Source organism: Mytilus trossulus, chromosome 2, assembly GCF_036588685.1.
Source record: "Mytilus trossulus isolate FHL-02 chromosome 2, PNRI_Mtr1.1.1.hap1, whole genome shotgun sequence".
In the NCBI taxonomy this organism is placed as follows: domain Eukaryota; kingdom Metazoa; phylum Mollusca; class Bivalvia; order Mytilida; family Mytilidae; genus Mytilus; species Mytilus trossulus.
In genome coordinates this window covers 91,134,364-91,160,960 of record NC_086374.1, presented here as the reverse complement: position 1 = coordinate 91,160,960, position 26,597 = coordinate 91,134,364, and the positions used below count along the sequence as shown (strand labels likewise).

Sequence of the window (26,597 nt, the reverse complement as noted above, 5' to 3'; positions counted from 1 at the left end):
GACTTGGGACAGGCGCAAAAATGCGGCCGGTTAAACATGTTTATGAAATCTCAACCCTCCCCCTATACCTCTAGCCAATGTAGAAAAGTAAAAGCATAACGATACGCACATTATGATTCAGTTCAAAAGAAGTCAGAGTCTGATGTCAGGAGATGTAACCAAAGAAATTAAACAATAACATGCTTGAAAACATTCACTTCAACTTAAATACATGCTTGAAAATATTCACTTCAACTTGAATACATGCTTGAAAACATTTGCTTCAACTTGAATACATGCTTGAAACATTTTCTTCAACTTGAATAAATCCTTGAAACATTTACTTAACTTTTATACATGCTTGAAAACATTCACTTCAACTTGAATACATGCTTAAAAAAATTCACTGCAACTTGAATACATGTTTGAAAACATTTACTTCAACTTGAATACATGATACTATATATGCCCTTGAATTTTTACTAGATAACATTTTTGTTCGCTTTGGGGATTCCGTATATCGTCAGATTATCTGAATTCCAATGGGGACTAATTGTGCACCACTTATTGCAGACCTGTTTTTGAATTGGTATGAGTTACAATTTATGACAAAAATAAGCAAAGACCCATCGAAACAACATCTGATAAACAAATTTAATAATACTTTTAGATATATGGATGATATTTTGGCTCTCAATAATGACAACTTCAGTATGTATATTAATGAAATTTATCCTGTTGAACTTACTTTAAATAAAGCTAATACTAACAATGACCACTGCCCTTTCCTCGATCTTGATATCTATATCACTAACAGAAAGCTGAATACTAAAATTTATGATAAAAGGGATGATTTTTCATTTCCTATTGTTAATTATCCGTTTTTAGATGGTGACGTTCCCTTGTCACCATGTTACGGTGTTTATATATCTCAACTTGTACGATTCGCTCGTGTATGTAACAATGTTTTAGATTTTAACGAGAGAAATTTATGTATTACTGAAAAATTATTACACCAGGGTTTTTGATATCACAAACTAGTCAAAACATTTACTAAATTTTATCATCGGTATAAAGACATCATGCGTAAATATAGCTCAAAATGCAGACTTTTTATACGTTCAGGTATTTCACATCCAATTTTTTATGAAAATATTCTTTATAAAGCATAAAGGTGTCAGTATTCACCTCAGAAACTTACAAAACCTTTGAATAGACTTATTAAGAAGGGATATAATTATGATACTGTTGTCAAGTCATTTGTCATGGTGTGTTATTTGGCTTAAATTTGTGTTAGTGTTATTTTGGATAAAAATATGTTTTATTTTATGAAAGGAAATTAAATGTTAGTATTTTGTAAAAGTTTTAATTAATCTGTATTATTAATTTTACCTATGCTGTGGCATTAGTACTCGGAATGTCACAGTTTGCTCAAAGCACTTAATTTTGAAAGACTAATTGTAATTAGCATATGTCACTTGGAAAGTTTATGTTTTTTATCAAAGTTTTATCAAAACATTATAGGATTAGGCTTTGTTAATTAATGTCTATTTTTTGTTAATGAGAGTAATATTTACATGTCGAGTCATATTGATTTATATTTGGTTTTAATATAAATAGCGTTGTAAAATTTAGGAAAATCAGTCAAATTTCGGAAACCTAACCTTGCACTGCTAAAGTCTATTATACTGGGTCTGTAGGACTGTCGATCAGTCTCCCAGTTGACTTTGTAGTGTTTAGACAAAAATGTATTTTTGACTCACCTTTTATTTTTGATAATTTTTAAGATCTAAGTCAGTGTTTGGGAAGCGTAACCTCACACTACTCATGTCATTATACTGGCCCTATAAGACTGTCTACCAGTCTACCAGTTGACTGTGTAGTGTGAGACTAAATTTATCTCTGACTCATGAATTTTAAAATTAGAAAATACTTTTGAGAAACTTTTATTTTGAGACTTTTATATTTTGAAATTGAGATTAAGTACATTTTATGATTTAGTAATTTTGGCATTTAGCTTATATCTTACATTTTAAGGAGAAATAACTTTACTTTGGATTTGATATTTAGTTTTGATTCTTTGTACTTTAATTAGATTATTATTTGGAATTGTTTCCTAATTGATTTGTTATCATCATTCGTTTAAATTGTTACAGTAATTAAATTATGAAAACCTTCCTTGCGTTTTAGCTATGCCTATCAGAACATTAAGTCTAGCGATAGACTGACCCCCTGTCCCTTGGTTCCAGCACAAACGAGTTAGCTCCCCCTTATCTAACAGTGCTCTCGAGCGAACCTTGGTGACACATTAAAGATTGCATATTTTGGCGTTAATATTGAGTCACTGATAAGGTCTTTGCATCGGAACTAAACACATTTATTCTAAAAACAGTTGTTGGCATGACACGGGTTATGTGCTTCTCATATATGTTATGATGGTATGATACTAAACCCCTAAAGGGAAGGATTGTGCCTGATGGTCATATGATGAAATCATAATCTTTCAGTCAGTTTAATTGAAGTCTGGAACTGGCATGTCAGTTAAATGCTAGTAGTCTGTTGTTATTTATGTATTATTGTCATTTTGTTTATTTTCTTTGGTTGCATCTTCTGACATCAGACTCAGACTTCCCTTGAACTGAATTTAATGTGCGTATTGATATACGTTTAATTTTTCTACATTGGTTAGACGTATAGGGGGTGGGTTGAGATCTCACAAACATAATTAACCCTGCCGCATTTTTGCGCCTGTCCCAAGTCAGGAGCCTCTGGCCTTTGTTAGTCTGGTATTATTTTAATTTTAGTTTCTTGTGTACAATTTGAAAATTAGTATGGCGTTCATTATCACTGAACTAGTATATATTTGTTTAGGGGCCAGCTGAAGGACGCCTCCGGGTGCGGGAATTTCTTGCTACATTGAAGACCTGTTGGTGACCTTCTGCTGTTTTTTATTTGGTCGGTTTTTTGTCTCTTTGACAAATTCCCCATTTCCATTCTCAATTTTATGCTTCAAAACATTGACTTCAACTTGAATACATGCTTGAAAACATTCACTTCAACTTGAATACATGCTTGAAAACAATCACTTCAACTTCGTCTTCAGTTTAAAAAACAAACTTTCAATTTAAACCTAAATCTGACAATCATTTTGATTGGCTTTTATATGACCTCGTCAAAGGAGCAGATTGATTTTAGGAAAGATTTTGAACACTTTTTAAACACTTACTGTCTATTTCAGTTGATTCAATTAGTTGATTGGAAAGATTTGAACTGATTTAGTCATTAAAAATGCTCCGATTCAAGCTGAAAATCTATCAAATATGCCAAAAAATGTCACCTTTCAGATGGTTTTTGTCAGAAATGAAAGTTGCCGCATCTGTGTTCATCCTCAACCTTTATATATGTTATGTTTTATCAACAAATACAACTTACTTTTCAATATTAAAAATGAACACGAATGTGGCCACTTTCATTTAAGACAGAAACCATCTAAAATTTAACTAAAATGCAACAATTGTGAAGATTTCAGTAATTTAGCAAGACTTAATGATGTTAGTAACCGACATAAGGGCATTGTATTGTCAAATACAGCTTATATTTATGTAGCAGCAGCATTCTACCTTCAAATAAATAAATAAAAGTTTAAATTTTATAAATTTTGTAAAACTGCTATATATTGGGGCCAAAAAGTGGTCCCACTACATTACATGTCAAGTTTTGATCATGGTGAAATTTATTTAAATCAGACTGGAGCAATATATATTGAGCAAGTTTATGCAATATAAACGTTCATGTAAAATAGTATATAAATCTGCTTGTCGGTAGTTCAGAGATCAAAGAAAAGAGACAGAGGCTCCATTATAGATTATTATAAGCTTTTTAATAAAATAGAACTAAATTAATGATAATTTAAAATAAAATCCACAAATTGAAATACAATTATTTTCATGCCTGAAAACTGGTATAAATGATGAATTCAAAAGGTTTTTTATTGAATGATATTTTTTTTCTAATTTCAGTAAAGATTTATGGAAGATACTACATAATTATAATGATATCATTCTGGATAAAACCATAAGAGTTTATATAAGCAAACTGTCTCTGTCTGACAAAATGAAAGCTTGTATACCACCACCACAGCTTGAAAGGTTGAAGGAAAGAATTAATGTCAATGCTTGGCAAAAGGTACTGTTTCAATTTATACAGGAAAAAATATAATAGCAAAGGCCCCTAGGGGCATAGGGTTTTTCTGATTGTCCCATATTTAAGTTAAAAGTTTTTATGATAATAGTAGTTTTAATGATAATAGTCTTTTTGAGGTTTTCTTTCTACCATTAGGTGCTGATATTTTTTAATTCCCAAATTTAATGATCACTACACATTGAAATGTGATATTGTGAAAAGAGTACATTTTTGTTGAGCCTTCGACTTTTGTCAAAAAAGCGAGACTAAGCGATCCTACATTCCGTCGTCGGCGGCGGCGGCGTCCACAAATATTCACTCTGTGGTTAAAGTTTTTGAAATTTTAATAACTTTATTAAACTATACTGGATTTCTACCAAACTTGGACAGAAGCTTGTTTATGATCATAAGATTGTATCCAGCAGTAAATTTTGTAAAAATAAAATTCCATTTTTTCCTATTTTACATTTAAATGGACTTAGTTTTTCTGCAGGGAAACATTACATTCACTCTGTGGTTAAAGTTTTTAAAATTTTAATAACTTTCTTAAACTATCCTGGGTTTGTACCAAACTTGGACAGAAGCTTGTTCATGATCATAAGATAGTATCCAGAAGTAAATTTTGTCAAAATTAAATTCCATTTTTTCCACATTTTACTTTTAAATGGACTTAGTTTTTCTGTGGGGAAACATTACATTCACTCTGTGGTTATCCAGAAGTAAATTTTGTAAAAAAATAACTCCATTTTTTCTGTATTTTACTTTTGAATGGACTTAAATTTTCTTCCAATTAACATTACATACAGTCTGCAGTTAAAGTTTTCAAAACATTTATAAGATTCATTAACTATCCTAGATTTTTACAAAACTTGGAGAGAAGCTTCTTACAATCAAGATAGTATCAAGAGGAATATTTTTATTGATTTTTTTCCTGATTTTTGTTGAGCCTGCGATTTACAGCAAAAGTAGGCGAGACACTGGGTTCCGTGGAACCCTTACAAATTTTTAGGTTAATGATTTCGGTTAAGAAATTGTGATCACATGAACTTGGAAAGAAACTCACATGTTCAGTATGATTGAAATGCATTAAACTGTATGTCAAATTATAGTTCTGTCTCCGATTTTATGTCATGCATTAAGGGGAGCATTGCAAAGTATCTTGTGGACAATAGATTTTTGTATATATGTGACACTCAGAAACGTGTCCTTCCCCCCAAACGTGTCCACATTGACGTCACTGAACTGCAAAACATGTCTAGTTAAAAACATCGCCAAAGTGTGTGATTTGTATAACGCCCAAAAGTGTCCATTTCTCAACAATCCCCCAAACGTGTCCATTCCCCAAAACTTGTCCATATCAAGCGTTATTTGGTTATTGCTATTCCATTTACGTATACTAATTTTACCATTTCATTAAAGATATAGATAAGGTACTTTTTTAAACCGGCCAAAAAAAACTGGGTAAAAGTGTGGGCGTCATTTTGGCTATGTTGTATGTAAATTGTAAGCAACATGTTTAGATAAACTATACAGTTGACGGATGAATATGTCCCTTTCTCTGCACATTAAAATTTTTATGTTCTCTCTAAATATTGTGAAACACTGGCAACTGGACGATCAACAGTCTAAAATAAATGTATACAGTACAAAAATAAAAACTTGTAACCTATTTTCTCTCTAAATATGCATGAAATACTTGCAACTGGACAATACGCAATCATCAGTTTAAAGATAATTCAAACAGTATAGAAAAGTAAAATCATTAAAACATGTATGTTCTCTAAATATGCATGAAATACTTGCAACTGAAAATACGCTATCAACAGTCTAAAGTTAATTTATACAGCAAATGTAAAACTATTTCGCTCTAAATATGCATAGAGTACTCTAGATTGTGTGTCCTTAGTTCGGATAAATATAAAAGCATCATTGGAGTTTATAAGTACAAAATAATTTACAAAAGTCACCGATTAATTCAACTCTATAATTAAGTGCAGGTTCGCTCTAAATGAGTTTGAAATACTTTTAAACAATTACAGATTAAATTTTGAATTATGATATTCATTAAAAACCTACAGTTAATTTACTTAGGTAAAGCTAATAAATGAAAACTTTGTCACCTGTGTTTCCATCATAAGATTGCCGTAACACGTTATCAGTGATTTTATTTAAAGGGAAATCACACTATTTAAACTACTTATAATAATTCATTGAAATTTCGCATTTAGACAGATCATACTTATTTCAATATTTTAGGCGAAAAAAGAATTGGGGTCACCGATGTTGTTTTCGAGATATGACGTCATCAAAAAGTAAAGAATTGCGTTATACTGTAATATAAAAATAGTGCTCAAAAATGCTAAAAGAAGGCAAAATTATTGAAAACCGATGTTTAACTGGTTTAACTAAAACTGTCAATTCTAACTTTAATCTTATACACATTTATTTTTCTCACTTTCCTTATTTTTTAGGCCTTTTTACATTTCCCGCCATTTTTAATTGCCTTCAAACTTCTGCATTAGTTGCAGCTTCAGGTGAGATTTTAAAAGCATTAATAAAAAAGGGGGGTCACCGATAATTTAAATCCGCTACAGTGGAAATAATCTTATTATTAATTTTTGGCGGGAATTATAACTTTTTCTCCTAACGTTACGTTATGGAACGACGTTGCTGGCATAGCAGCATTTCTTGCAATGCTTGGAACTATTGGGTTAAAACTTTAATATTTTTTTAAGGTATTTTGATTATTCATTATTAAACATACAGTAAAAGTTTATTAAAAAGTAAGTGTCAAAGTTGGAGTCATCTAAAATTTTTAACTGCATTTTGTTGTACAGGAAAAACTAATGTGTGCCTCATGCTGTATTAAAGAATTAATTTACGGCTTGCAGATTTAGAATCTTCTACTTCGGAAGATTGAGGGTATCTGGGCTGAAAAGTAACATGTTCCGTTTAGACTACAAACAAAATAAATTCACTAACTTGTCCATTGCACTGCGGGGAAGATAAAACCCGAATTGCCGTGTTTAAATAGCCACAAACTCGGCACTTTAGAATAAACCCAGCTCTCAATGACACCGTTTTCGCAAGAAATTTAAAATTGGCTAACATTTCTGTTATTACACAACGCTCCATAATCGACACAAATTAAGTTCGAGTTTCAGTTTTATTTTGATTTCGAATATTTATTCCAGTAAGATTTCTAGTTTAAGCTCGAGTTACACTTAGAAACTTCTTGTGTTATACTGTTAGATAGAGTAGAAATTTTGTTGAGAGTTTAAATTTTGAGATCTGATGAAATTAAGAGTAAGAATGTGGTTTCTTTTTTCTGTTGGTGCACCTCTTTTTGTTTGAATGTATATTCTTTTATCACATTTATCTTTCAATGTCACAGTGGTAAATGCACCTATTTTTGCCAATACTGATTAATGAGGGGGCATGACCTTTTTCGGGACGTCAGGATGAAGTGTTTTTAAGCTCGGGATTCGGGATTTCTCTTTTGATGTTCGGGTTGTCAGGAGTTTTTTTTTTTATTCTGGACCTCGGGATTTCATGTTTTTAAGATCGGGATTTCGGGATCAGGACCCCTCTGCCCCCAACCCCTCATTAATGATAGTTAATTTGAAAATAATTAATTGAATGTGTGTGCCAATATTTAAGCACTCTCTGATATATCATGTTGGTTATTTTTGTTTAAAGAACCAAAGAATAAAGAGTGAAAAAACTGGATGTCTTTTTCAGTCACGGTCTCCGACAATATACCTTTATCACTGTCGACAGTGATCACATTGAGGTATCCAAACTCGAACCTACATCTGAACTTTTATTACTACATGTATTTATTAATTTTTTTACCATTGTTTTCTTGATTTTTGCAAAACTTTTCGTGGCAAATATTACATGAACATCAGCACTAAACATTTGTCTATATGAGCAGACTATTCTTTCACCAGGCAGACCATTAATGTGTTTGTTACAGTTTAGCAGTACTCTGTGAGATATGTGTATATCTCTACATAAAGACATGTGTGTGTGTGTGTGGGTGTTAAATATTTCTCTTGATGGAGATTGGTAAAGCCAAATGTATAGTACGTGTTGAATTATTATACACCCGGTCACGGGACATAAATGGTAAACATCAGTCTGTCCGTTCATCGTCAACATGTCGGATATTAACTCAAAAACGCTTTGATAAATTGTTTATATCTGTTGATGTAAATACCCTTTTGATTTTCTTATATTTCTAATATGACATTAAGAAGCAATGAATCTTTCTGAAATTGTACCACAAGGTTCCATATCACAAATGAAAGGCTGAAATTGATCTAAGGGGTACATGTAATTGTTCAAAACGTTCAGGAATTAGGGGCCACAAACAAGCATTTTACTAAAATTACTATTAATAATTTTACAATAACTTGTGTTATTGATCTATCTAAAATTCTACTACAAGATTCCATACCACAGAGGGAAGGCTGGGATTGTTTTAGGTGGTAATTACTCCAAAAGGGGAGGGGGTGGCGTTTCATTTTAATTTTTTAGTTCACCTGGCCCGAAGGGCCAAGTGAGCTTTTCTCATCACTTGGCGTCCGGCGTCCGGCGTCGTCGTCCGTCGTCGTCCTGCGTTAACTTTTACAAAAATCTTCTCCTCTGAAACTACTGGGCCAAATTTAACCAAACTTGGCCACAATCATCATTGGGGTATCTAGTTTAAAAATTGTGTCCGGTGACCCCGCCAACTAACCAAGATGGCCGCCATGGCTATAAATAGAACATAGGGGTAAAATGCAGTTTTTGGCTTATAACTCAAAAACCAAAGCATTTAGGGCAAATCTGACACGGGTAATATTGTTAATCAGGTTAAGATCTATCTGCCCTGAAATTTTCAGATGAATCTGACATTCCGTTGTTAGGTTGCTGCCCCTGAATTGGTAATTTTAAGGAAATTTTGTTGTTTTTGGTTATTATCTTGAATATTATTTCAGATAGAGATAAACTGTAAAAAGCAATAATGTTCAGCAAAGTAAGATCTACAAATAAGTCAACAAGACCAAAATGATCAGTTGACCACTTTAGGAGTTATTGCCCTTTATAGTCAATTTTTAACCATTTTACGTAAATCTTAGTAATCTTTTAGAAAAATCTTCTCCTCTGAAACTGCTGGGCCAAATTATTTGAAACTTGGCCACAATCATCATTGGGGTATCTAGTTTAAAAATTGTGTCCGGTGACCCCGCCAACTAACTGAGATGACCGCCATGGCTATAAATAGAACATAGGGGTAAAATGCAGTTTTTGGCTTATAACTCAAAAACCAAAGCATTTAGAGCAAATCTGACATTGGGTAAAATTGTTAATCAGGTGAAGATCTATCTACCCTGAAATTTTCAGATGAATTGGACAACCTGTTTTTGGGTTGCGGCCCCTGAATTGGTAATTTTAAGGAAATTTTGCTGTTTTTGGTTATTATATTGAATATTATTATAGATATAGGTAAACTGTAAACAGCAATAATGTTCAGCAAGGTCAGATTTACAAATAAGTCAACATGACCAAAATGGTCAGTTGACCTCTTTAGGAGTTATTGCCCTTTAAAGTCAATTTTTAACCATTTTTCGTAAATTTTATATATCTTTTACTAAAATCTTCTTCTCTGAAACTGCTGTGCCAAATTGATCCAAACTTGGCCACAATCATCTTTGGGGTTTCTTGTTTAAAAAATGTGTCCGGTGACCTGGCCATCAAACCAAGATGGCCGCCACGGCTAAAAATAGAACATAGGGGTAAAATGCAGTTTTTGGCTTATAACTCAAAAACCAAATAATTTAGAGAAAATCTGACATGAAGTAAAATTGTTAATCAGGTCAAGATCTATCTGCCCTGAAATTTTCAGATGAATTGGACAACCTGTTTTTGGGTTGCGGTCCCTGAATTGGTAATTTTAAGGAAATTTTGCTGTTTTATATTGAATATTATTATAGATATAGGTAAACTGTAAACAGCAATAATGTTCAGCAAAGTAAGATCTACAAATAAGTCAACATGAACGAAATGGTCAATTGACCCCTGTAGGAGTTATTGACCTTTGTAGTCAATTTTCAATCTGCTTCCTTTGTTTAATATTCACATAAACCAAGGTGAGCGACACAGGCTCTTTAGAGCCTCTAGTTTTGCAATTTTTTTGAAATATCTCGATAAGAAATCTCCAATTGCACAGTATTGCACAATAGATTTTTAATACCTTTACCAACATTTATTTTGTGTCAGAAACCTATATTATGTCAAAAATTGTATCACAATCCAAATTTAGACCGTATGAAGCTTTAATATTGTATCCAAACTTGTCCCAACTGTTCAGGGTACAGAGGCGTTAGATATCAAAGGAACATTTGCGAAAGATGGACGACACTTAGATCATTTTTGTCGCCACATGTGAAATAAATAACGATTTCAAATAGGACTTCACACATTTACGTCCAGTGGCAAGTTTAATGCATATTCAAAACTAGAACATATGAATTCGACTCTGCTTTATAAAAAACCCGACAGGCTGAGCCGGATAAATACTTATATGAAATGAGATGATTGATGAATTATTTATACATGTAGTATAGAAGACTATAATAGTTATGACGTTGCATGCATGTGATATGAGAAAACTGTAAGTTGAAATTCCGTTTGATATACGCAAACATGCTGGTACTCTATATGTTCCCCTCCCCCCCCCCCCCCCCCCCCCCCCCCCCCCCCGAAAATATACGCTGAACCCTACATACCGCATCGCAGCAATACGCTGCCAAAGTTGTGCCATTTCATGACCGCTTTCGTCTATTTTTGAGTAGCATTTTCATTTTTGCACTTAAGATCAAGATGAGTCCATAATATTTTTGGAAATTTACAATTCAATTAGATATTGAACATAAACATCAGAAAATTAAAAAAAAAAATTATATATGTCACCGACTTCGTTATCGAGAAAATGGTCGAAGAGGGTACTAAATATAAGTTACATTGAATATGCTATGCAATTCCAAAGTTCTTAGTGTTGATTATGCATGATGATTATGTGTTTTGTATTGCATAGATCTTTTAATCATATTGGTCTCGATAGTGGGTCATTCATTTATTAATGTTGATTTCGTGTTTCCAATATTTGTATTCTTGATATTTTAGCACCTCATCATTCAAACTTTTTTTTTTGTCTTTTATTCTGCAGTATTTGCCCATTTTTTTGTATTCCGCAGGTAAACCCCAATTCAATCTAGAAACTCGCTAGTACAACATATCAGTTGTAAAAAATATGATATGTCCATTATCATTTCTCCTGCGGAAAGTTTAGTGGACCATGCCTTCGAGCTTTCGCTTTTTCATAAATTAGCAATATTTACGGCGGAATCGAAAACGGCGACGTCATAATACAGTTACGACACTATGGCGGCGCCGAGAGCAATGCGTATAAACAATAGTGTGATTTCCCTTTAAGAGATACATGTATTATCGCTAAAAGACATGAGACGTCCTGGCGTTAAATATTGGACACGTTTTGGCGAATAACGTTTATCGGACACGTTTGGGGATTATTGTACATTTCGGACAAGTTTAGGGAGAAAAGACGCGTTTGGGGGAATCGGACACGTTTGGTGGGAAGGACACGTTTGGAAGTGTTACATACATATGCCTCTTGTGTTACAAATTGAATGTAAAATTCAAATGATATATTCATCACAACACTGACATAAATTGGTTTTCTAGAATAACCTTCATCAAGTATTCTCATAACCCAAAGTTTCTAAAGCCAAAATATATAAAAATATTGTAAGCATCAAAAGATAGGCCAAAACTATCTGGGTAAAGTTTTCATGATGGTGTTGAAATTATTGTTTTTAGGCCTTTAGTACCTTTGGGACTGATATCCACTACCACAAGTATTGACCTGCTAGTTTAATCAACAAGTTTTAATAATCAGATAGAATTTTCTTTTGTTAAGTAGAACCTTTTTTATCGTCAGAATATCTCTGATTTTTTTAAATAAAAATATGATAATTTTTACTTCTAGTTACATAATAGAATTGATGAGCTCAAAGACTTTGTGGACAGCAGTCAGAGACAGATTCATAGATTGTCTTCACCAAAAATTCAGGTAGAATTACTTAATTTGTTATGGATTCCTTAGTGACCCCCTTCCTTCAGTAGTACACTGTGATTATTACTTTCTTTTGTTTTAATCCACAATTTTATAAACCAATATTAAATTTCATTAGAACATTAATATCTTATGTTTCTAACAGTGTTATAAAACTATTTCATAATCTGTTTTAAATGATTTTTAGTGTACCCATAGCAGACAACTATGCCATATGGTATCTGATGAAAAATTGTATCATTTGCAATTATACCACATCTCCATCTTGTATATGCATTGCCATCATAATACAATGTATTGGCAAAAAAGGCTAGGCAGTTTTATTGTTACACAAAACGATACATGAAATTTTCAAGCAACTCAAGGAGTCGTTGTAGTGAACCTATATCACAATTTAACACTCTTTACAATTTTTGGATAATTTCAAGGATCTAGAATGGAATAATGGATACACAAAAACTCTGAATAGCAAAAATGATAAAAAAAAAAAAAAAAAAAAAAAGCATGAGGCACCCAGTTTCCAATCAACAAAAATATTCTTGTTGCATTGTATTAATTTAAGCATCTTACAACTTCTAATTTCTTTTAAAAACCCAAATTTACTGACTTTTCAAATAAGATATCTTTTGTTTTATCTAACAAAAACATAAGTTTAGGCTTCCTGGAGCCTCTGGTTTTCTGTATTTTTGTAGACATATTTGAGATCAACCTGTCATCCTGCTTTTTGTTTACTTGTAGTCAAAATTGAAACAACTTTATAAGGATTGCAGTGCTGATGAGGGAAAAGGTGTTATACAAAGAATGAAGATGAATTTGGAAAAGGGGATAGATACACAGAGAAAAGATATGTTCAAAGAAGTGTCAAAAGAGATCGTAGCAGAACTAGAAGCTCTGATGGTATGATTATTTTTGTCTTTGATAACACATTAATTATCAGAACAAAGCTCTGATGGTATGGTTATTTATGTCTTTGATAACACATTAATTATCAGAACTAGAAGCTCTGATGGTATGGTTATTTATGTCTTTGATAACACATTAATTAGCAGAACTAGAAGCTCTGATGGTATGGTTATTTTTGTCTTTGATAACACATTAATTATCAGAACAAAGCTCTGATGGTATGATTATTTTTGTCTTTGATAACACATTAATTAGCAGAACTAGAAGCTCTGATGGTATGGTTATTTCTTTGATAACACATTAATTAGCAGAACTAGAAGCTCTGATGGTATGATTATTTTTGTCTTTGATAACACATTAATTATCAGAACAAAGCTCTGATGGTATGGTTATTTATATTTTTAGCAACACATTAATGGAATACAATTGACAATTGCTTTAAATACTGTTATGTTTTCTGGACATTTAGTGTCCTGCTTGTGTATGGCTGAAGGTTACAACAAATATGGAGTTGCCATTTTAACATAGTTCAGAATTTAATGTGAATTACTGAAAATTAAGAAATTATTATGTGCATTTTTCATTGTGATTTTGTCATTTTAGACAAAAATGCAATTTTTTTTATTTTTTTTTTATTTAACATCGCATTAATTTCTGAATTTACAGTATTTGTTTTGTGTTTAACCTCGCTCAGACAAATGTCAGACATATTCTGATTCTTAAAAGTAATACAGTAAAACCTGTATAAACCAGCCGGCTACGGGACTATGAAGAATGGCAGGTTTTAATAGTAGGTTGGCTTGTTCAGGTTTCCATATAAGTACGAAATGTACGAAGACATTAGATATTTTTCATTTAAAAGTTTTGTCTGATTGTAAACTGATAACTTGTAATAACAAATACCATAATAATTTGTTTATATGTTAATGTCATGATTTGTGTAAAAATATTGTGACATGAACATTAAAAGTTTTGTTTGTCTTTTCACATTTTTACTACACCGGATGGTGTCTTAAGTCATCGTATTCTTTTGTTTAAAAAGTTCTAGAAATCGGTTATCCTCTTAATTCGAAAAAAAATAAATTAGGATCTTTTTACTTCCTTCTTGTATGTCATTGCTCAAAATGATCTTTATCCTTTGTTTACCATAACCATATTTTCCTATTATTCAAATATTTATACCCGCATAAAGATATCTCATCTCCACCTTTGGCAGATAAGCCAATTTTTGTGATTAAAATGCTGCACCATATACCAGTAGATAAAAGTTTTCCTATTCTGACTACATCATTCTTGACCAATGGCAATGCAGAGAAATGATATCTATACTCAGGCAATGAAAACAGTTACCTGTTAAATAATACCTGCTGCTCATAAAGATATTACAGTGGAAAAAACATATCATATATTTTAATTTTTTTTTGTTAAAGATGCAATGAATCAAACTTATTTCATACTAATATATGTAGAAACTATGTGGGTTACTTAGTTTCAGCATTGAAGAAAAAATGCTAATTAAATTTTTTTCTATAATTGCAGAAAGTAATAAAAGAAGATATTTTAAGTGTATGTACCAAACTGGTTAGGTCTATAAAGACGACCTTTGAACCTTTGTGGACGCACAAAGACACACAAGACCTTCGAAATACAATATTTGATGGTGGGTAATTCAGTTGTTTTAAAATTCTTAAAGGGGCACTTGCTACAAGATATATAGAAAATTGAATATATTATTTTGTTTGTTCAATCAATAATGAAATGCAAATAGTATATAATAATTGTCTTTTAGCAGCTAGTATGGTTCAATTTTCTCAAAATAAACTTAAATACATTGATTATGAATTATTCACTTGTAAGTGAGTAATTAGACCTCATTGAATCTGTATTCATGTGAAATTCAATTTAACCCCTTAGCTTGAGATGTATAACACATGAATTGTATTTGTAAAGTTATTTCAAGGAAAAGAATGTCAACATTGAAAGTGAATCAAAGGTAATTCATTTGATTGACTGATTCGAATCACAAAAAAATCATTCTTATACAGGTAAAAAGGATGATAAATATTTATTCTTAGCTCACCTGGCCTGAAAGGTTTAAAAAATATGTCCAGTGACCAGGCCAACCAATCAAGATGGCCACCATGGCTAAAAATAGATCATAAGGGTAAAATGTAAATGTTGGCTTATAACTCTGAAACTGAAGCATTTAGAGCAAATCTGACATGGGGGTTAAATTGTTTATCTATCTGCCCATAAATTTTTAGAAAATTGGACAACCAGTCGTTGGGTTGCTGCCCCTGAATTGGTAATTTTTAAAGGAAATTTTGCTGTTTTTGGTTATTATCTTGAATATTATTATAGATAAGAAGAGATAAACTGTAAACAACAATAATATTCAGCAAAGTAAGATCTATGAATAAGTCAACATGGCCAAATTGGTCAGTTGACCCCTTAAGGAGTTATTGCCCTTTACAGTCTGTTTTTAACAATTTTCATAAATTTTGTAAATTTTTGTAAATTTTAACAATACATTAACCTCTGTAACTAATAGGCCAAGTTCATTATAGATAGAGATAATTGTAAGTAGCAAGAATGTTCAGTAAAGTAAGATCTACAAACACATCACCATCACCAAAACACAATTTTGTCATGAATCCATTTGTGTCTTTTGTTTAATATGCACATAGACCAAGGTGAGCGACACAGGCTCTTAAGAGCCTCTAGTTCATCTATAATATGAAATTATATATACCTAGAATAATTCAATAGCAAGAGTTTGCTTAATCTATTTATAACTATATTTATGTTCACATTGTGTATATGGTCATCAGATGACTTTAGAGGTTAACTCAGTAATTAGTTAGATGGTGTCTAGACTAAAATACACATGAAACGAAGCAGCATATTTTCATGCTAGTGCCCTGTTAAAATTGTTTATTTTAGACTTTTAATAGTTGGGATAAATGTTTTATATTGTTATAAATCAAATATGAAAATTTGATTAAATAGGTGAACATGAATTTGAAATCTAGTGATGCATAATTTTCAACACCTAGTTTTCCAAAAGAAGATGAACCACTTGAAATTTTGGTTGGCAACGTCAAATCTAATATTGAAAACAGTATAATCTGTTTGTGTCAATTGTAATTTAACTTACAAGAAACATTATAAAAGAGAGCAAATCTTCCAGCGCATTTTTTTAAGATCCTTGTTCATAATATGGGTTCGGTCTTCGTATTCTAAAAGTGAATTTGCGTTTGGTGTACTTCAGCTTATATTTATCATATGCACAGAAAATTTTACACTACTATATCTAGTCTTGAATGCAATTAATGAAATATTTACAAATACAAGAAGAACTATTAAAAAAATGTATAGTTCATCTTGTGCATGTCAAGTTATGTGACATTTTTTTTTCTTTTCTTTCAGATGATATATGTACATTTTTAGAAAATTGGTTAATTTGGTATATAAAGACATTTAATGACTGTGTTGTTCATTATAATAAAACACCTAATGACTGGTTGTGAGGGTACTAGCAATAGTGGGTATCTCAGGGACAACAAACTTGCTATTACCCTCACACCCAGTCAATAGGTGTATACTATTCCCCCTTTTTATTACCAATCAAACTACTAAATCAGATTTAAGTGTTTTTATAAAAGCTATGTACAAAAAATTTCTTAAGCCTCAAAAAAATATACTTTTGATTTCAGCCTACATATTTCAATTCGCCAGGGGTGCCTTACACATTAAAAAACATTTTTGGCTGTGAAAATCCAATGAGGGTTCAATGATCTGTCTGACACCTACTTCTGGTTTACAGAAACTTTGAAATTTTCAATATTTTGAATGAACTTCAAAAATTTTGTCACACGTTCTCAAGTAACACAGAACATATTTATCAACTTGAATGTGTAAGCCTTCAAACTACTTTATGATTTTCTATACTTTGAATAAAATGTTGGGATATGCTTAGCATGAAAATGCCTCAATTCTTATTTTAGAAAGCTTACCTTCACAAAAGATATTTCACTGCTATTTCTGGTCATAGAACTCATTGTGTTTACTTTGTATTTGTTGATAGATGTAGATGAAGCTGATCAAGAACTAACAGCTTTATGTAACACGTTTGGTATTAAGCTAGATTTTGGATCAGAAACAAGGACTGGAAGGTCATCACCAACAGCAGGTAAATAATAAATCATTGTGAGCCAAGATACTTATCAGTTTACAGATGTAAAGTTTTTAATTTACCATAAAAGTCTGGTCACACCAACTTGAAACATAGTGCAAATAAAAAAGAAGGTGTGGTATGGTTGCCAATGAAACAACTCTCCACAAGAGACCAAATGACACAGAAATAAACAACACTAGGATGAAGGCATTTAAATTATATGCCAAGTTTCAAACTTTGCTCTGATTGAAGAGTTCACTTTAATAACATAAGAATGTGAAATTTGGAAATGACATCAGATACAATAGATCCAAAATGCAAGACAAAGTGATGCTAATTCAGTTGCAGTGATTTCTAGGATAGAAGACTTGGCTGATACACACTTTGTATAAAAATGCCTTATATAAAGAAGTTTCCATCTGTCAGATGTTCATAGTCATTAACCTTATTTTCATAGATTAAAAATTGAAATGTGGTATATTCATGTCCTCTGTATTTCTTTTATACTTCTTCTTCTTCTGTGTATTAGCCTCCTTTAAGTAGGAGCACCTCTGAATGGAGTATACTGTAAACCAACTTATTTTTGCGAGCGATTTATTTTCGCAACTTTCGTGAGTAGAAAAATAACGCGAATAAAAATCATCGCGAATATGTTAATCTTTGATCTTTCCTTAATAAACTTCATCAAGTAAAAATCAGATAACCGCGAAATTAAATAGCGGCGAAGTAGTCATGACAAGGTAAAACGCGAAATAAAGTTGGTTTACAGTATACCCTCAATGCCTTATTAATTTTTTAAACACAAACATGTTATAGGTAGGCCTAAAACTTGCTTCAGTCCAGAGGATCTTGATAAAGCTATTAAACAATCTGTAGCTGACTACTCTAAGCAGCATGATGTTGAAGAAAGATTGAAGGAGTACTGTAACTTCCATGGTATGGAATTCCTTGGTAGAACACCAGGCAATGGTAATTGTTTCTTTGAAGCTATTTCTTCACAGCTAGACAGACTTCAGTTACCAAGGAAATCTCCAGAACTTCTGAGACAAGAAGTAACAACCTACTTAAAGATAAAGCCTACTTACACAGTGAGTTATCTATCCTCTGAATCTTATTCAATTGTTGTTGTCTTGGTTATTTCTTAACTTTTCATTTCTAGTCATAATGAGCTTATGATGCAAGTTCTAATTGTAACAGTAGTTAAGGACTCTTTGTTAATGTGACAAGGATGTATTCATAAAATATAGATAATTTAGTGAATTAAACAATTAAGCAATCTTTTACCCAATAGTAAAACACTTAAATATAACCTGTATTTATCGATATTGTATTGATGAAAGCATTTTCCTGGGAAAATTTGTAGGCCAATGGGGAGCTGGTCAACCTGAAAGATTTTGTTGAGTTAGAAGGAGATTTCATGGAGTATTGTGAATCCATGTCAAAGAACATGGAGTGGGCAGATCATGTGATAGTTGTTACCATGGCGAGAATGTTGGAGCAGAATATTATCATAGTAACTAGTTCTCCCGATACAGATAAAGATGACAGTTTAGTTTGGGTGAATGGTGGAGAGGAGTGTAATGAGAAACTTCCATTGTTAGTAGGGCATTACTGGGAAACTCACTATCAAAGTCTGCAGCCAAAAGGTACTAGGAAATGTAATAGTAGTTTATGAAATTGTTATATAATACCACATGCTTTAAAGAGGGTTATTAATAGTTTTACCCTGTATGTAATAGGTACCTAATTTGTTGATTTCACAGAATTTTATGAAATTTTGTTTTCAACTAGTTAATGAGGAACTATAAAAGTACATTAATAAAGGCAACAGTAGTATACCGCTGTTCTTAAGTCATAAATCGATTGAGAGAAGAAAAAAAATCTGAGTTACAAACTAAAACTGAGGTTAATACATCAACTTTAAGAGGAAAACAAAGAAACAACAGAAACACTGCAGTGCAACAAAAAAAAACAAAATCACAATGCAACACACAGAGAATCACACTATAAGATAACAACTGCCAATTTCCTGACTTGGTACAGGACATATTAAGAAAAAGGTGGGTTGAACCTGGTTTTGTGATTAGCCAAACTGCACGCTTTTATGGCAATATTAAATTTAACACCAAAATGAAAACATTACATGACAGGGCTACAGTACAGAAATACAAGAACATTCAGGACAGAGAGATACACAAATAGACATTACAACATGACATTTCGACATACTAATAGTTATCAGAGGTACCAGGCTTATTATCGTATACACCATACATGCTTTTTGTCTACATAAGACGCACCAGTGACAATGAGATAAAAAAAAGTAAAGTAAGCCAAACAAGTACAAAGTTGAAGAGCATTGATGACCCAAAATTCCAAAAAGTTGTTCCAAATACGGCATAAACATATTATATATAATTCTAACATGAGGTCCTTCAAACGCTTTGAGTACACACCCGTGGTAAAATATGAATATATTTTTTGGGCTGTTGCGATTGTACTCCCATGTCATATGATTGTTTATGAATGAAGTACATGACGTCATAATATGATGACGTAATAATTTGATAATTTTACGGGAAAATACACGCCTCTGATAACGAAAATCATCACAACAAGGAAACGTAAACAAACGATGCTAAAATGTGGTATAAGCCCTTTTTTATATACGTAGAAGATATATAAGTAAATTATCATTAAAATTCATTCAAATCTATCTAAATATGTTATTGTAAATAGTTTGAGCATGTCACTAATTCTGTTTGCTCCGTTCTCTACCGCCAATCTAAAAGTGCGTTAATTTATGGGAACGGCAAATGTTGCCTCCACCTAGAGCGCTTCGATCCAAAAGAATTGCCGTATTTGTCTTATTAGAATCGAAATAATTCATGGGGGCTTGCTATCGCTCAGGGTAAAATATTTGTCATAAAGGGCCAACCCGTGGTAAAATCACGATATATTCAAGCCCCCATGAATTATTTCTAAATTCATACTACATGGTCACTGAATAGTTTTTTTAAGTATAAAAAGCATGAATACAGCTCTGAATAACTATAAGTAATTGTAGTGTGGTATCCTAAAATCTGATTTTCCTACATAATAGATATTACGAAGCCACTTGTATGATTTACACAAATAAAATTAAAAAAACTCAATGATATTTAATCATTTTCATATTTATAAAGTGGAAAATTAAGTGGCAACGTTATATCAATTTTAAGACAATTGGTAGAATGTTTTTTTTAGAAAAGTCAATTTGAATCAAATTATTCAATATGTTTTGCAATAAATACTTGCATCGCTATATCTAAAAACATAAAATATCTCTGTAAAAATGGTTTTCATTAAGATGAAATTAGAAGTGTATTGTCGAAATTTTGAAGCGCAAATCTATTTCAACTTGACTTATTTTCCTTTCTGCTGTCTTTTTCAATTAAAACCAAATTATTTTTTACTCCAAAGTAAAAGGGAGACTTCTTTGGCCTGTGTGCATGTGATCTAAGTAGTTTATCTACAGTATCACTAGCCTACCAACACTGTGTGAGTATGAATCTCACACTAGTGTTAGAATCCAATTTTATCTTATCTACAGTATCACTAGCCTACCAACACTGAGGGTGTGAGTATGAACCCCACACTAGTGTTAGACTCCAATCTTTATAAAATAGGTCTGCCAATTAAAACTGGTGTCTACAACATATACAATATAGCCAGGGTTTCTGAAAGTGATGTTTAACACCAACAATAAAAGAATAAATTGCTCAAAGCAAAATATTTTTGTCACATCTGGGACTATTATAATAATGTAAGTATAATAGTCCCAAGCCTCATACATGGATGTTCTTTATATTGATGTATAGAAAAGAATAACTTATTTTCATGACCCATTTATCATCTTCGCTAGCCAAGGGTTACGATCCACTCCCGCTCTCTTCACCCTTGGCAGATTGAGCAAACATTTGTGAAAACAATGTTGCGCCATCTATCGGAAGATAAAAATCACGCCAATTCCGAATACATTAGTCTTGACCAATGGTTACGCACTTGAACTCTTCAATTTGGAGGTAAAACACGGTAGCGTCTAGATTCTACACACTTGGTAAAGCCGGAAATGAAAGCATACGTGAACATTCATGCAATTGTGCATGAAACATACACAGGAACTTCTATTTGTTGATTAAAAACATTCAAGTTTTCACTAAATATAGTCGTATGTTTAGGGATGTAAAGGCTTGTTGCACAAAAAACATGTGGCAATTGTTTACAAACACTTTCTACATTTACACATGACCATGTTATATGCACATTTTGATTGGATGCAGCGAGTTTTGACTGCAACCAATAAAAATCCTTACCTTGTGTGTCCGAAATTTTATCTCAATCCGCCAAGGGTGAAGAGAACGGGAGTGGATCGTAACCCTTGGCTAGCGAAGATGCCCATTTATGGGCATTATGTTTTCTGGTCTGTGCGTCAGGTCGTCTGTTCATTCATTCATCCTTTCAATCGTTTGTCCCACTTCAGGTTAAAGTTTTTGGTCGAGGTAGTTTTTTGATGAAGTTGAAGTCCAATCAACTTGATACTGAGTAAACATGTTCTCTATGATTTGATCTTTCTTATTTCAATGCCATAGAAAATGATAGTTTGAATTGGGCATCTGTGTACTGGGGACATGTTCTTGTTCTTGTATTTTTTTGTTTGTCATATTTCACTTAATGTTGACATAAACTATAATTTACAGAATCACCGCAGACATCAGGAAACACAGAAATGGTTGACCACATAAATGACCAAAACACATCTCAGTGTAATGATCTTCCTACAAGAAAGATTAATAAAAAGTTTGTTCACTGTAAAGATGGTTTGGTACCAGGCTCACACTATATGGTCTTAGGTCTATATGGGGTAAAAAGAAGAATGATATTTGATGGTGAACATTTTGTAGAACCTGCAGCTTATAATGATGGTAAGTTTGATATTATCATGAGACAAGGTTGGGAACTTTAAAAAAAAAAGTAGTTCACAAGATAAGCCAATAAGCAAGGGACTGTTTCATAATTTATTTTTGTTGGGAACAATTTGGGGGTCAGACAGTCTACAGTATCATATGAGTATTTGTAGTTTTACTACAATTCAAGCTAGAAGTCATGCAAAATTGCCTAAATTTGCAGTTTGTTCATGAAAAACACTGTGTTGTGAAATAAAAGATATCTATGCGATAGAATTATGAAATAAAATATTAGAAGATATGTTTTATAATTCCTATTCTTTAAAAAAAAATTAAAAAGAAAAATGCTGTCACTGAAAAAAATAATATAAAAGTTTTGATAACATTTTGGGTAAATAAATTTACTATAAGAGTTATCCCCCTTAAAAAGGATAAGTTTACAAACAGATTCTATAAATACAAATATCTTGGATAGTGCAATTAATAACTTATTTTCCCTTATACAAATACACATTCTTACACATAAAGTGCAGACGTGTCTCAAAATTTTCTGATTCATGCAAGAACTAGGAACAATTGTGTACTACTATTGTACTATCCAAGATAGGGGTATACAGTGAACTTACCTTGAAAAAATAGTTTTTTAATTTTAATTTGCTTTCATTATTGCTGTAATGGTTATTGCAAGGTAAAGATCCAAATTTAGAATTAATGCTATTTTGTTTTCTATAAATTTATATCTTTTAATCTTTTGCCTTTCATTTTATTGTTGGGTCACTGTAGTATAAAATGGTAATTCTACATAGCCTTTTTAGTCATATTTTTATGTTTTGTATACTTTTTTTATTTATTTTAGGAGCCAACAAAAGTTAAGAGGATGGATTGAAATTAATAGAGGATAACTTAACATGAAATACTTCTGAGACTAGATTTAACATTTTATAAATTGGCAACATAATAGAATGTCTTTAGAGATGTTTATTGTCGTATATTCAAGTTATTTTTCTATTGATATGAAAATAGTAAAGTATTATGGTGTAAAAGGAATTTTCCAATATTTTGGTCCCTTTCCCTCTTATATTATGGTTCAATGTCTTCCTCATTGTACACCAGTCGCTGTAAACGAATTATTTCAAACATGTTATTACATTAAGATCCATGAAATTGTTAATGATATTTACAGCTGAAATTAAGAGGGGGTCTCATTGGGGGGTTCCGAACGGCGATCCCGGATCCTGCTTACTGTTTTGTCAGATTCCCGTATCCCGCTTACACTATATACTTAAGCAATTGTCATCTTTTAGTCATTTCCTGTGTCCCCCAAGACCTCATTTCCCGTTTTCACGACAGTAATTTGACTTTTACGGGTCACTCTTACAAAAATTCCGCAATCCCGCGTCACACCTATACCCCAATGAGACCCACTTAAGAAAACTTTCATTTTCATGAATACAGAAAATACATTGTACATTGAAACATAGTCAATTGGCCTGTGTGCTGGCTTTTTTTGTTTTTACAAAAATGAATGTCTGAAATATACTGAACTGCAGAAGAAACGTCGCAGTAATTTAAGGCAAACCTAATGAAAGAAAAAATGCAACATTCCTTTATTAAATGGGCGTATAAATACTCTTGTTATCTATCGAATTCACATCATTTTAACATCATATTACAGTTTTAATTAATTCAGGTCACCAGTCAATAGCGTGTGTGTCCGCCATTATCGTTGAGTATGTGGATGTTCATTTGTACTGTTTGTTGCATTGTGGTAATCACATAGACGTTAGATGGTACCTACATTGCAGTTAAATGCATTTGCAACGACTTGAGGTCCCTGTCCAGCATTCAAACTTCATATTGCCTGTTCTATTTGCCATGGATTAAGGCATGGCATCAGTACTGCATCAAACAGATTGTGATTGGGCAAAAACTTCCCCCATTTGAATACCCTTATAGAGGCACAGATTCAATGTGCATCTCATCATCATGAAATTTGACTGTGACTCATCATCATGAAATTTGACTGTGACTCATCATCATGAAATTTGACTGCGACTCATCATCATGAAATTTAACTGCGATACGTGTCCCACAGACACAGAGAAACCACTATTAGAGGGCCTGAGTTAATAAACGCAGTCAGACTTAACGGAGATATAAACATAATCCTAGCATAATTTGAAGGTAATTTACCTAAACCAAAAATAAATGATTTTTTTTTTCAATGCATTTGACAATTTGAGTTTCTTTTGCGGTTCAGTATATATATTTTACAATTTATCGACTTGAATAAGAATTCAGACCTCAGGTACAAAATGACCTTAATTCATAAAAAAAAAAAGTAACTCACTCTGGCCATTTTATGCTTTCAGTTACTTATATTGAAGGCTTTACCACAAATCTGATGAAGTCTAAAACAGTTTTTTGAAGGCAATATTCTTCAGAGGCTTAAAAGATTGATTGATTGTTGGTTGCTTAACGTCCAGTGAGAGGCTTAAAAGAAGTAATTATTAAGTAAAGGGGGGAGGCTGTCAAAATGTGTGATTATAGATAAAAGGATAGGAGGCATCATTTTGGAAGAAAGAGTAAACATAAAATCTAAGTTCATTATTGTTATAAATATATTAAACATGTTGTTAGAATTATCGAACCAGTAAGCTTTGAAACTGTAAATAATGTTACTATTCTGTATACAAATATAAGAAGCTATTAATACTGTTTGACAGATTATTTTTATTGACCTAGTTTTATAAATATTTTAGAGTTTATGGACAAAATATGCCAGTATCATGGTTTATATTATGCAATATTCATAACTTACATTGTTTTTGAATAACATTGTTCATACATGTACATACATATATCAAAACAAAATGATGCAATTGAAATTTATTTTTGAAAAGAAATGAATTAAAATGGGAAGGCTTTTTATAATATAAATGTGCAAACTTCAACAGAACAAATGACCAAAGAATGAGCCCCAACAGAAGTTGCCTATCATCTTATTGAGCTTAATTAGAAATGAATCATTGTGTATAAATTTTTCTTTTTATTATACATTTCAGCTAAATTATGTGTTAGCGAGTTGCAGTTGGAATTTGTCTCTTTATATTGATTAATAAGTGAAGAAACTAGCTCATCCTAGTGATGAGATAGGCCCTTTCGGGATCTGGGATTTTTTTTTCTTCGAATTTCAGGATGAAGGGATTTTAACCTTTTAAAGTTTGGGACCTCAAGTTTTCTTGTTTTTAAGCCTGGGATTTCGGGATCAGGATCCCTCCTACTCCTTTAAGCTCTCTTTCCTGATAAATTTATTGTTAAAAGAATATATCAACTTCTTTAAACTTACAGTAAATTAAGGGAACATGATGGTAAACATTATTTTACACTGTACTTGGTTCATACTGAAATAATTTTACTATCAATGAGTTTAAGTATTTTACCATTTATCAGTTTGAAGAGAGATTAATTCAATCTGCAACTTTGTTTAATTTTACCCTTTTTGTGAAATGACAAAGACTTTTAAAAATGTAATGTAACTGGCAAAGAAACAGGCAGCTAAAAAATCTGGTATGTTTTACAATAATGTGTTCATTTTTCTTGCCAACTTGCCCTCTAGTGACGAATTTTTAAACACTGCTTAAACTGTATTTGCTTTTAAAATTGTATAAATTAAATTGTTGTTTATGGCGTCACCAGAAAAGTATCATTATTATTTGATAAAAAAACCTAGCAATACACTGGAAGTGAAATTTATTGAGCAATATGAAATGCAAAACATTGCCAATAAAGACCACGATTCCCTAAACTTAATGATGTTTGAATTTAGACTGATACAGTACTGAAATTTTACAAATACTCTTTTCACTATTAGCCTAATTTATATATATATTTGATAGTCATAAGAGATCTCTCATTTAGTTTAATATTTTTTTATTTTTTTTACAAGAATGTAATATAAATTTTTTAGTATTTATATAATTTAGATTTTTAACACTTTACTTATTAGAAATAAATAATCATAACACTGTTTTTTTAATTTTATGTAAGCAATGATTGGTCATAATACTGTTTTCAACAATGAGTAAAACTAATACCACACAGCAATCCTTTTTTAGCTCACCTGGCCTAAAAGGCCAAGTGAGCTTTTCCCATCACTTGGCTTCCGTCGTCCGTCATCGTCGTCCGTAACTTTTACAAAAATCTTCTCCTCTGAAACTACCAGGCCAATATAATCCAAACTTGGTCACAATCATCATTGATGTAT

The 26,597-nt window shown here is 32.0% G+C and overlaps 1 protein-coding gene across 1 annotated transcript in view; it reads left to right on the top strand.

Moving 5' to 3' along the window:
* Window positions 1-26,360, top strand: part of LOC134708338 (nuclear GTPase SLIP-GC-like) — a 56,063-nt gene extending 29,703 nt beyond the window's left edge. The window contains exons 13-21 of the mRNA XM_063568792.1: window positions 3,999-4,164; window positions 12,218-12,301; window positions 13,043-13,201; window positions 14,747-14,867; window positions 17,295-17,399; window positions 18,201-18,472; window positions 18,748-19,030; window positions 22,124-22,348; window positions 23,187-26,360. Coding sequence (XP_063424862.1) covers window positions 3,999-4,164; window positions 12,218-12,301; window positions 13,043-13,201; window positions 14,747-14,867; window positions 17,295-17,399; window positions 18,201-18,472; window positions 18,748-19,030; window positions 22,124-22,348; window positions 23,187-23,203 — 1,432 coding nt within the window. The 3' untranslated portion in view covers window positions 23,204-26,360. The remainder of the gene's footprint in view (window positions 1-3,998; window positions 4,165-12,217; window positions 12,302-13,042; window positions 13,202-14,746; window positions 14,868-17,294; window positions 17,400-18,200; window positions 18,473-18,747; window positions 19,031-22,123; window positions 22,349-23,186) is intronic.
* Window positions 26,361-26,597: the final 237 nt, after the last annotated feature.